General features: G+C 34.8%; 1 protein-coding gene across 2 annotated transcripts; it reads left to right on the top strand.

Moving 5' to 3' along the window:
* Window positions 1-5,394: 5,394 nt before the first annotated feature.
* LOC107763184 (F-box/kelch-repeat protein At3g23880) lies at window positions 5,395-7,590 on the top strand. Of its 2 annotated transcripts, XM_016581651.2 has the most exons (4): window positions 5,395-5,675; window positions 5,765-5,819; window positions 5,952-6,001; window positions 6,376-7,590. In XM_016581651.2, exons 1-4 carry the CDS (start codon window positions 5,658-5,660, stop codon window positions 7,507-7,509), a joined length of 1,257 nt encoding a protein of 418 aa, XP_016437137.2. In that variant the 5' UTR covers window positions 5,395-5,657; the 3' UTR covers window positions 7,510-7,590. The 2 variants fall into 2 exon arrangements, with proteins under 2 accessions (XP_016437137.2, XP_016437136.2); XM_016581650.2 differs by having other exon boundaries at window positions 5,395-5,819.
* The last annotated feature ends 3,888 nt before the right edge of the window (window positions 7,591-11,478 follow it).

Genomic DNA, 11,478 nt, shown 5'->3' with positions numbered 1-11,478 from the left:
CTACAATTGAAATAGCCAATTTTTTCTTTTATTATTTTATAAAATTAGTAAAAATGTTTTAAAAGCAAATTAAAGGCACTGAGTCAACTAATAATATATAAATATTAATTCAAAAATATTGGGATCGATTTTGTAATTATAAAATGCTATTAAATCTTAAAGAGGCTAGTATTGCAATTATATGCATTTTGGCTTTAAAAATACCAAACGAATTTGCAAAAAAAATGTGCAAAAATCATGCTGGATATATTTTGGTGTAAATATGAGAATAAAATAAATTATTCTCCAAAATGGCAAGCTTTGGGAGTAACTATTGGATTTTATGGTGTAAAAATAGGCCATAAATTGGTTTAAAAATCATTAAAATGCCAAGACCTTTTGGTGTGCTTATATATGCACATATATGTTATTTTGGAAGTGTTTTGGGTATAAAAATACATAGGAAAAAATTGGATATCAACAGATATTTGAAAATAAGATTTGAAGATTTGGAGGTCGAATTGTTATCGGAATTTAGTAATTTTGGTATGGTTGGACTCGTGGTTGAATGGGTTGTCGGATTTTATGAGTTTCGTCAGATTCCGAAACATGGGGTCGGGTTTGAGCCAAATTCAGGATTTTTGGTCTAATTTGATAATTTTCATATGGAATTCATTCCTTTAGCGTATATTGATGATAATATACTGATTTTGGCTAGATTTAGATTATCCAGAGGTCGATTCGTGAGGGCAAATGCATCATGGGCTAGAGTTTGGACCGGATCGAGGTAAGTAATGATTGTAAATGCTGTCATGAGGGTTTGAAACTCCGAATTTCACATCGATGTGCTACTTTGAGGTGACGCACACGCTAGATAACGAGCGTGGAGTCATGCACCGTTGGAGATTGTGACTTGGTCCATCCCTTATGACTGTTAAGTCGCGTATTTGATTTGAAATCTTATGATATTCAGAATTTTAGAGATTGATATTATATTTTGGGTTGTATTCCATGTTTGAGGCCTTGTGCCGACCTGTTGAGACCCTTAGGGGAATTTGTACTATTCTTCCTCACTCCATTTGTTTTGAAAGCATATCCTCAGTCATATTTTACCTGTTTATTATTTAAATCTGGTTTTATCACTTTACTTCTTAAAAATGTGAAAACTGTTTGGGCTGAGTTCCCTGTTTTACTAATGGTCCGAGTGATTGTGAGGTTGATGACTGAGATAGATCGAGGGTCTGATTGCGAGGTTGATGACTGAGATAGACCGAGGGTCTGATTGTGAGGATAATGACTGAGAGAGGCCGAGGGCCTGGTTGTGAGGATTATATATTTATGGTCGGGATGCACGCCGCAACAATACATATATATATGTATATGGATCGGGCTGCGCGCCGCAGCGATATGTTGGATCGGGTTGCACGTTGCAGCGATATAGTGCTTGGGTTGTAGGAGCCCCTCCGAAATCTGCACACCCCCAGTGAGCGAAGTCGACTATATTTATGGATCGGGCTACACGCCGCAGCGATATCTGGATCGGGCTGCGCGCCGCAACGGTTACTATATGGTACCTAATGAGTATGAGTGATGAGTGTGAGCGTTGATTGGTAAGAGTTGAGTCACGAGTGACTGAGAGGTTTTGCACGAGGGGCTATATATATATATATATATATATATATATGTACATGAGTGATGCTTTGCCTAAAGGGTTAGTATACGAACTTACTGTTCTTTACTCCTCTTTAAAGTGAGTTTCTATTGAACATGTTGATTTAATTACTGCTCTCACTCATATTTAGACCGAGCCTCTATTGAAAATGTTGAACAAATGATTTAAATAACTTTCATTTAAACTGAAGTTTTAAGTTATGAAATGGTTGTGAAATTCTGTTATGCCGAAGGGCTATATACGAGCTATGTTTTGCCCGAGGGGCCGATTACGATTTTCATCTCTTTAATTATAAATTGTATTGAACCTATATTGAAATTGTTGGAAAGCATCTTCAAACGATTTTTGCCAAAAACTGGATTTTAAATGAGATGATTGACTCGTATTCTGATTTGAAAGCTTGTTGTGCTTACTGAGTTTATCATAAAGTGGATTCATCATTTCTTACTTATCAGACCTTATTTACTTTTATTACTTACTAGGTTGGAGTACTCACATTATTCCCTGCACCTTGTGTGTAGATTCAAGTATTTCTGAGTTTTGTGGCAGTTTCATCGGAGTTGGCAAGATAGCTGCCTGGCGATCGCGGCTCTGCTTCCTCCCTCTTTATTCTTCCTTATGTATAAGTTCTGACTTTTCCCGACCATGTTGGTCTTAATGTATTTAGACAGTTGTAGTAGATTCTCATAACTAGTGACACCCCGATATCGGACTTGTATGTTGTTTCCGCACTGTTCATTCAGACTTATATTATGAAACATTTGTCTAATTAAAGGCTTAAAACTGACTCTTAATGATTAAAGGGTTAAAAATAGGTGTTGTGTCGGTTGGCCTTGTCTTCATGAGAGGCGCCATCACGACCAGGTCTGAGTTCGGGTCGTGACAGAATATATATCAACGGAGACAGAACAAAGCACATTTTACCAAAGTTCTTTTTCACACACGATCTTCAGCAAAATGATGAGATAAATGTTCAACAAATCCGTTCAAGTGACAATCTAGCAGATTTATTCACTAAGGCATTGGCAACATCAACATTTGAGAAGCTGAGACATAAGATTGGAATGTGTCGTCTCCGATATATCAAATAAAGCTTTCGTCAGGGGGAGTATAATACGCGATGTACTCTTTTTCCCTTAACCAAGATTTTGTCCCAAGTGGATTTTCCTGACTCAATGCGTATTACAAGATATGTATACTCTTTTTCCTTAGCTAGGCTTTTTCCCACTGGGTTTTCCTAGTAAAGTTTTAACGAAGCACATTATCTTTTATATGGACATCCAAGGGGGAGTGTTATAAATGAGATGAATGCATGTGAGTGAGGTGAATGCATTTGTATGTCCATTTAACGTACTTTGTATTCATGTACTCAATTAAGAAGTACATTAACTTATAACTAGTGAATGAATTTGTACCTTTATAAATAGGGAACTTTTGACCCTATGAAAGATATACCAAGAAAAGAAATAACAAAATATATTTATTTTGTCTCAATTAGTATATTGTTCTATTTTGTTCTCATTTCTTAATACAGATTATGTTTTGAGGATTTTTTTTTTTCGGGAGGGGGAGGGGGGAGGGGGGCGAGTCTTTGGGGGAAGGATGTGTCGGAGACGGGTAATTCACTCACATAATAGAACCAGTAAGGTTATGCCCGGGCTAACGGCTACATAAAGTTTCACGTTAGCAAATTCATTAATATTTTATTTTCGTCAAAATTATAAAAACGAATGGTAGAAGTAGCAACTACATCTGACATTTTTGTTATTGTTCTTGCTAAAGAAAATATAGACTGTTTGCTTCACTTTTAGCGGTGTCTGAACCAAAATATGATAATATTATAATCTATTAGGAGGTATTTGTGAGCTTGACACAATTCAAATTGCAAAGAGTGTAAAGTTTTCTAATTAGCTACAGTGAAATGAAGTATATATGTTTTATCTTTCCTCTAAATCAAGTATTTGAGAAGACATGTGATTTAAAGTGTCATGCAAAAGCATAGTGTTTAATATCATTGTCACTGAATCTAATCCTTAACTATGCACAAGAGATCACCAACAAAATCTTAGATCCTATACATCATAAAACTGCCAGAAATTTCTCTCTCTATATGTCAAGCCAGTTACTTGAACAACTTTGGTTTCTTCATTTCCCTGTGCGTGTTAGAGCGATCGAGCTTTTCTTGAATGTGCACATTCTCATCTAAGAGCGAAATAAAAATAAAGGAGCATTAGAGTTAGATTTGTATTGACACAATCTTAAGCTCAAAGAGTTAGAATGGCCTTGAAAGTCAAAGCAAGGCTCTAAGAAACTACTGATATAACTGAGATAAAATACCAAAAGAAAATCAAATTAAAAAAAATGAACAAATGTTGAGGTGGAACAATGAGTATGACGGGCCTCTATAGTTTCCTGAAGAAAGATAAAATACAGCCTACGTGGGTCTCCAATCAAAGAACACGTACACATTTTGGAGCGATAAAAGAGCCACGCAATCTATTGAATACTCACATTTTAGGTTTTATTAATAAAAATGCCCTTCGTCATCCCTAAGTCCTTCACTTATTATATAGTTAAAGAATTGTAATTTTGGTAAGGTTCAAAGATAATCACAGCAGATAGTAAGGATTTGGTGTACGAAGAAATATTGCAATTAATATTGTAGCACCTAAATACTTTAATCCTTTCAGCTGAATTACTAATAAAAACAAACTCTTTAACAATGTCATATACATTATCAATATTATATTACGGTACGAAATGGAGAAGACATTAATGGATAAAAAGCAGTTTATCGTAACAAATTGTATAAGTGCACATATTTAGATAAGTTAATATATTATTTCATAGTTTATTTACGGTTTATATTGTAAGGTCAACAGTTAATAAAATGTTACTACATCCATTGCTAAATAAATTATATTATACCTAATCGTTCAATAAACCATCCAAAGAGTCAGTGAGTATATATTTATATTAACATACAATAGATAACTTAGTTTAGATACCACATATCATCAAGAGAAACTAAAAATATCCATAAATAATTTGTATAGTCTAGTAGTAATTTCTGAAAATAGTGGAGCAAGAAGAGCAAGAAGAGCAACAAGCAATTTAAATAAAAGAAAATTGAGAGATTTTGGATTACCTAAAAGGTCAAGAGGTAACATATATATATATATATATATATATATATATATATATATATATATATATATATATAAATACGAAAATCTTGTAAATATTTACCAATATCTCTTTTTGTTGCACTATTATTTAAAAAATTAAGTTTACTTTCTGTGAAAACTTCTAGTTGACAAAAAGCAACAACAACAACCCAGTATAATCCCACTTAGTGGGGTCTGGGGAGGGTAGTGTGTACGCAGACCTTACCCCTACCCTAGGGTAGAGAGATTGTTTCCAAATAGACCCCCGACATCCTTCCCTCCAAAAACTTCCCACATTACTCTTGAGGAGACTCGAACTCACAACCTCTCGGTTGGAAGTAGGGGTTGCTTACCAGAAGAGCAACCCCTCTTGTGAAAAAGCAATCAACATGGAGTAACATTTAACGGAGTGTTATAGTTATGGGAATGTGGGTCCCATGTGTATCAATGATATTTGCATTTAAGAATTGCAAACAATGTGGGAGTTTTTTTTGAAATGACATATATGCCCTTGATTGACCATCTTTCCTTTTTTTATATAATAGAAATATTGCTAAGCAGCCACAAATTGCAGGGAAGAGCGTGTCAAATAATGCTATAGAGCAGATGGATATTGTTGATCAGGTGAGTTCTGATTTTAGGGTGGGCTGCAATTATTGGGCCAGGCCCATGAGGATCCGACCCGAACCGGCTTATGAGTCATGAATGAGGGCAACCACATATCCAACGAGAAACCCTAGCAAGCATTTCCGAATCGAAGCTCCAGGAAGGACGAGTCGAGCGAAAAAAGACTGAATTTTTTCAATCTAATTAGAAGCCCTAGTATTCAATTAATCGCGATGAAGAAGAAGAATGAGGTAAATTATCAAATACTTCTGCTCCAAAGATACAAAAGGCGATGAAGAAATCCGTTGCTAATACAAAAAAGGCTAATCTTTTCAATCAGATTATTACTAGCAGTAGAGGAGATTCCATCCAAAAGTTTAATCACATCTCCAAAGGTATCTCTTTCTGCTTCTGCTCTGTGTGTGTGTGTGTGTGTTTTAAAACTATTTCTGCAAAGGAGATTCCTCCTATTCTGCTTTATTTATATATGTTGCTAAGCAGCCACAACTTGTTTTAATTAATTGCAGGGAAGAGCGTGTCAAATAATGCTATAGAGCAGATGGATATTGTTGATCAGGTTAGTTCTGATTTTAGGGTGGTTTTACTTAAATTCTTTGACATTTTCCCTGGCAGGTTAAAGATAATATTTTTCACGTAAAGAGTAGCTAACAACGTTTTATTGTTTTTTTTTAATTTTGTGATTGAAAAGAAGAGAGTTATGCTCTAGTATTGCTTACTGGAATCTAACATTCATCAAAACTCTCTTCTTTAAAATTCCACAAGTATACTTACCACAATTGTTGCAATCATTGGGCAGTCTATGAAAATCTGTTTTGAACTCTAGTTGCTAGAGCTTTCTTTTTTAATTGGTTTTCATATATTATTGTGAGCCCGAAAGATTTAACATCTTCGACTAGTGAACTACTAAAGCACTTTCCTTGTCCTATCTAGGCCATGGGAATCCAATTCGAGGAGGACATAGTTATGGAGATCCTCGCCAGGTTACCCGTGCGGTATCTCTTTCAATTCACATGCGTTTCGAAATTGTGGAAGGCATCAATCTCTGATCCATACTTTAAGAAGAAGCATCTCAATCATGCCAAGAATGACCGAAGTTCTCAAAAACTTCTTATTAGCCCAAAGTGCAGGTTTAAGGATCATATTTGTAGCTTCTATTCTTCTTCTTTATCGTCACTTCAAGTTGTTGTGGATGAACAAACACTTTATTGGCCTTCAAACCACAAACCAGTGGGTTCCACAATCTACTGTTGTTGTGATGGGTTGGTTCTTCTGGCAACTATTGATGGACTCGGTAGACACCTTTTGCTGTGGAACCCCTCCACAAGAGAATCAATAGAACTTCCCCATCCAGAATCTCCATTTAATGATTGTGTATGCGGGATTGGATATGATTCTACTAGTGACGACTATAAGATCGTTGCGATTAACCTAGACGCGTGCATCGATCAGGATGTATCTGTTGAAATTCTTGCGCTAAAAAGTGGTTCTTGGAGAAAAATTTGTAAATATCCTATTGGTATCCACCGTGTATCGGGTGGTGCTATGGATTGTGGTATGGATTCTTTGGCATTTGTACATGGAGCATTTCATTGGGTTGGTTTATCACGATGTTCTACTATCATTTCACTTAATATTTCAAGTGAGGTGTACGGAGAGATACCCTTGATAGAGCAAATGTGCAATACATACAACGCCAAGTTCATCGACCAGGGCGTTTTAGTATTGGGAGGAATGCTTTGTTTTTATTATACATATTACAGATTTAGTAGGTACGTCCCTTTTAAGTTGTGGGTAATGAAAGACTATGGTGTCAAGGAATCTTGGACTGAATTGCATACAATACAAGGCTATGACCTTTTTTTTTCAGCCAGACCGCTTTATATGTTTGCGGATGGTGAAGTGTTGCTACGCTGCAGACATTTTCAATATTTTGGTTCTGTATATAGGACATCCAAAGGACCATTTGAGGTCCCGCCTCAATGTCCTACCTTTATGAAAGGACTAGTTTATACAGAGAGTTTGATCTCTCCAAAATCACTTATTTTGATATTTGATTATGTATGACAGACGCTATTTTCTTTTTTGAAGATCTTGTAACAACCTCTTATTCTAATAAATTCATCTATTGCTTGTTTTTTTTTTGAAGATCATGTAACAACCCTTCTTCAGATAAGTTTATTTATTGCTTGCTAGTTTTTGGTTCTGGAATGTATTAATAAAAGCTGTCAAGTTACTTTTGTCATGTTTTCAGGGGCGGAGGGAGAGTAGGAGATATGGGTTCGACCGAACTCAGTGGCTTTGGTGCAAATCATGTATATGTCTTAAAATATTTATTAAATATGTATAAATTATTAATTTAGAACGCAGTAACTTAAAAAATTTGGAATCTCGAACCCACAAACTTCAAATTTGTTAGAAAGGAAGTGATTGAAGCCCCCTCTCTTATTACCTATTATTGCTTTTGTAGACGACAGTACTTAGTAATTGCTACGAGTAATGCACTGTTTATTCTTCGGTTGTAGTTCCAGTGGACTCATTCCTTGCTTGATTAATAATCTAATTTAATTAATTTAAAATTGGCAAGTTAGAGCCTTTTTACAATTACTCCCTCCGGTCCAAAATAAGTGATTTTTTGGATGTTTTCACACATATTAAGAAATTCACATTTTAGTATTAATTAACAATGGAATTGACCATATTAACCTTTATTATCTCACATAAATACTCCTAACACATATTCCAACACTATTTACTCCACGGACAATATAGGAAAAAAATAATTAATTCATTCTTGAAATCTGAAAAAATCACTTATTTTGGACCACAAAAAAAAGGCCAAAAATCACTTATTTTGGACCGGAGGGAGTATCGAGAGATAACTTGGAATTTTTGGGATTAGACAACAAATGTGATTAATCACATGTGAAGGGCAAGCAAAAAAAAAAAGGAGGGCATGAAAGAGTAAACAAAAAGGATCCTTTTTTCTCATTTATAATATTATTATTTTTTTCCTTAAAAAGATTTCGATTTGTCGGTCCAAATTCATGAAGATGTCATTGATTATATAGATCACCTTATTAATATACGAATATCTTTTTGGTTAAAATGACAGATATTAAGTGGAATGACCACATGATTCACACCTCGTCCGATATCAGTTTGTGTTTCAAATAATTAATGCCAGATGGTTTTTATATTCTGGTTTGAAAAAAATGTCATGTTGGAGTATTCACGTGATGAGCTATTCGACTAGCTAATGAAATGCCTTTGCATACCCTTGCATCTTGCTTATTATTTGGGGAATTTTACCGGTCATATTAATTATTTACTTTTTTTATCATATATACATATAAATTATTCTTGAGGGTTTTGCTATAGCCAAACACAAGGGAAAGATCATTTTTTTACCGGAAAAAATCGTTTTATCAGGTAATGGAAACACTATAAGCACTCCTTTTCTCGCAAATTAAGCAATAGTCTATTAAAGCATAGTTGTTCGAGAATACAATATTGAATTTTTAACAAGGTATAACATGGGCGTACTCTAAGATTTAGTTTTTTTTTTCCTTAGAAAAAAGAAGTTAAATTTAGTAATCTAGTGGGAATTAATGATTTTAGGAAGCCAAAACTACCATAAGGAAAAGAGGAAAAAAGAAAACTACGTATCATTTTAAGATGTAATCGAGCGAAAGAGAGAGACATATGTCGTTTAGATGGTGCTAATGAGTTTAAAGGGGGAGCCCGGTGCACTAAGCTCCCACTATAGTCGAATCACAAGGGTTTATTGTGCGCAACCTTATTCTGTATTTCTGCAAGAGGCTGTTTAAACGGCTCGAACCCGTGACCTCCTACCAGTGGCGGAGACATGATTTTCGCTAAGGGGGTTCAAAAAAGAAAATTGGATAAAGATTTTGAACCTCATTGACCACTAAGCTATGGTTTTGGACTGTATCAGGGAGATTCAAAATATAATATATAAAGGTAAAAAGCAGATTTTACTTTATATGTAATTTTTCGGCGAAGGAGGTTCCCTTCCGCCCCCTAAATCCGCCCCTGCCTCCCGCCTGTCGTGCTAATGAGGTTACCTTGGACTGAGTTGCTCACAATACGAGGTAGCGAGATTTTTTATTCAGCTAGACCGCTTTATATGTTTGCGGATGGTGAAGTGCTCCTACGCTGCATATGTTTTGGATATTTTGTTCTGTATATAGGACATCCACAGGGGCGTATCTAGCGTGTTGTGTATGGGTTTTTGGGAATCCAATAACTTTTGCGTAGACCCTATATTTTTATTAAAATTTTTACTAAATATCTATAAATATCTAAGGGTGAACCCAATTATTATGGTATATTAATTTGAGATTGCGACAGGAATCCGCCTCTGACATCCAAAGGACCATGTTTGATCTCTCCAAAATCGCTTATTTAATATTTGATTATGTATGACAGCCACTTTTCTTTTTTGAAGATCGTGTACGAATCTAATATTCTGATAAATTTATCTATTGCTTGCTTTTTTTCTTTTTTTGAAGATCATGTGACAACCTCTTATTCTAATAATAAGGTTATTTATTGCTTGCTAGTTTTTGGTTACGAAATGTATTGAACCGTTGATAAAAGTATTTTTTTTTGGGTAAGAGGGGAAATTCGTAGTTGCTGCAACATCTGCCACAGCTTCTGCCCTTCGGGTAAATACTCTATGGTGAGCACTTTGTGTGCACTGCCTTCTTATATGTAATAATTGCAAACCACACAGGGGATATAAACCGCACTAGGCAAGCCATGTGCGACAGGCTCAATCCAGAAGGCATTGACAAGGAATTCGATCCCAGATCATCCATATGGATGACCATCCTCCAAACCAACTGGCGTTTTATATATATATTTACCTATTATTTTTAAAGCGGTCGTAGAGTGTCATTTTTCATAAATAAATTAATAAATGTGACTCTTTTGAAAAGGATTTGTAATGGTGGTACTATTTGTTCTTTTGGTGAAGCTTTCATTAGAAAAACAGAGATGATACTATTACCAAGAACATCATAATATCAACAGATTCATTGATTCCTTTGATCTCTCTCTTTTGCTCAATTTTTTGTGCTTTTACACTGGAAAACTTCAACGTGTTTTTTTTTTTGTTAAATTCGATTTCCTTTTTTCAGCTCAATGGTAGTTTTTCTGCAGTATCCGTTGAAGCTCAGACAGTGGCGGATCCAGGATTTTGTAGTTGTGGGTGTTCCGCTGATTTATCTACAATTGTTACGGTCAGAGACGGATGCAGTGTTCTACCGACGGGTTCAATTGAACCCATAACTTTTTACGTAGAGTAAAAATTTATATGTAAACATTCAATAAAATTGCAAAAATAGTGGATATGAACCCATAACTTTAAAAATATATATAATGGGTTCAGTGTTAAAAACCTTAACAGTTAAACCCATAGAGTTTAAATACTGGATCCGCCTCTGGTTACGGTCACAACATATAAGTGCACAACTACGTCTTATCCCACGATGGTAAAAATATTTAACAAATATACTAAAATTAATATTATAGTTAAAAGATTTAATTTATTCACGGTTATCCCTTGCGATTTTTATTTTTTAAATACACAATAAGCAAACAAATATCATTTTTTGCTTATTTTACGTTTATTTCCAGAATTAACCTTCAGTGCAAAACTATTAGCTTTAGATTGAACATAAATTGAATATTTTTAATTAATTACAAAAAGGTTTAAACCATATTACCAATTTTCTTCTACAATCGCAAAAGATGGAGTTTCGTCAGCTTAGGTTTGATGGTGTTTGGGGGAAAGAAATTTAAAAAGCAAAGGCACTTAAAAAGAAAAGAAAAATATGAAAAAGACCATTCATTTTTGGAGCCGAATGGCCCACGATATTGGGGAAGAAAACAGAAAGAGAAAGAACAAAACTTAAAATGAAGCAAATAAAGTTAAAAGACGAATAAAAGTACTGAAGGGATTATTAATATCAAAATGGAAAAAATATTTTCAGGGATTCGATTCTGCGA

The sequence above is a fragment of the Nicotiana tabacum genome, chromosome 13, assembly GCF_000715075.1.
Source record: "Nicotiana tabacum cultivar K326 chromosome 13, ASM71507v2, whole genome shotgun sequence".
Lineage (NCBI taxonomy): Eukaryota > Viridiplantae > Streptophyta > Magnoliopsida > Solanales > Solanaceae > Nicotiana > Nicotiana tabacum.
The sequence above is the reverse complement of the archived record's forward strand: the minus strand, read 5'-3'. Positions and strand labels throughout refer to the sequence as shown.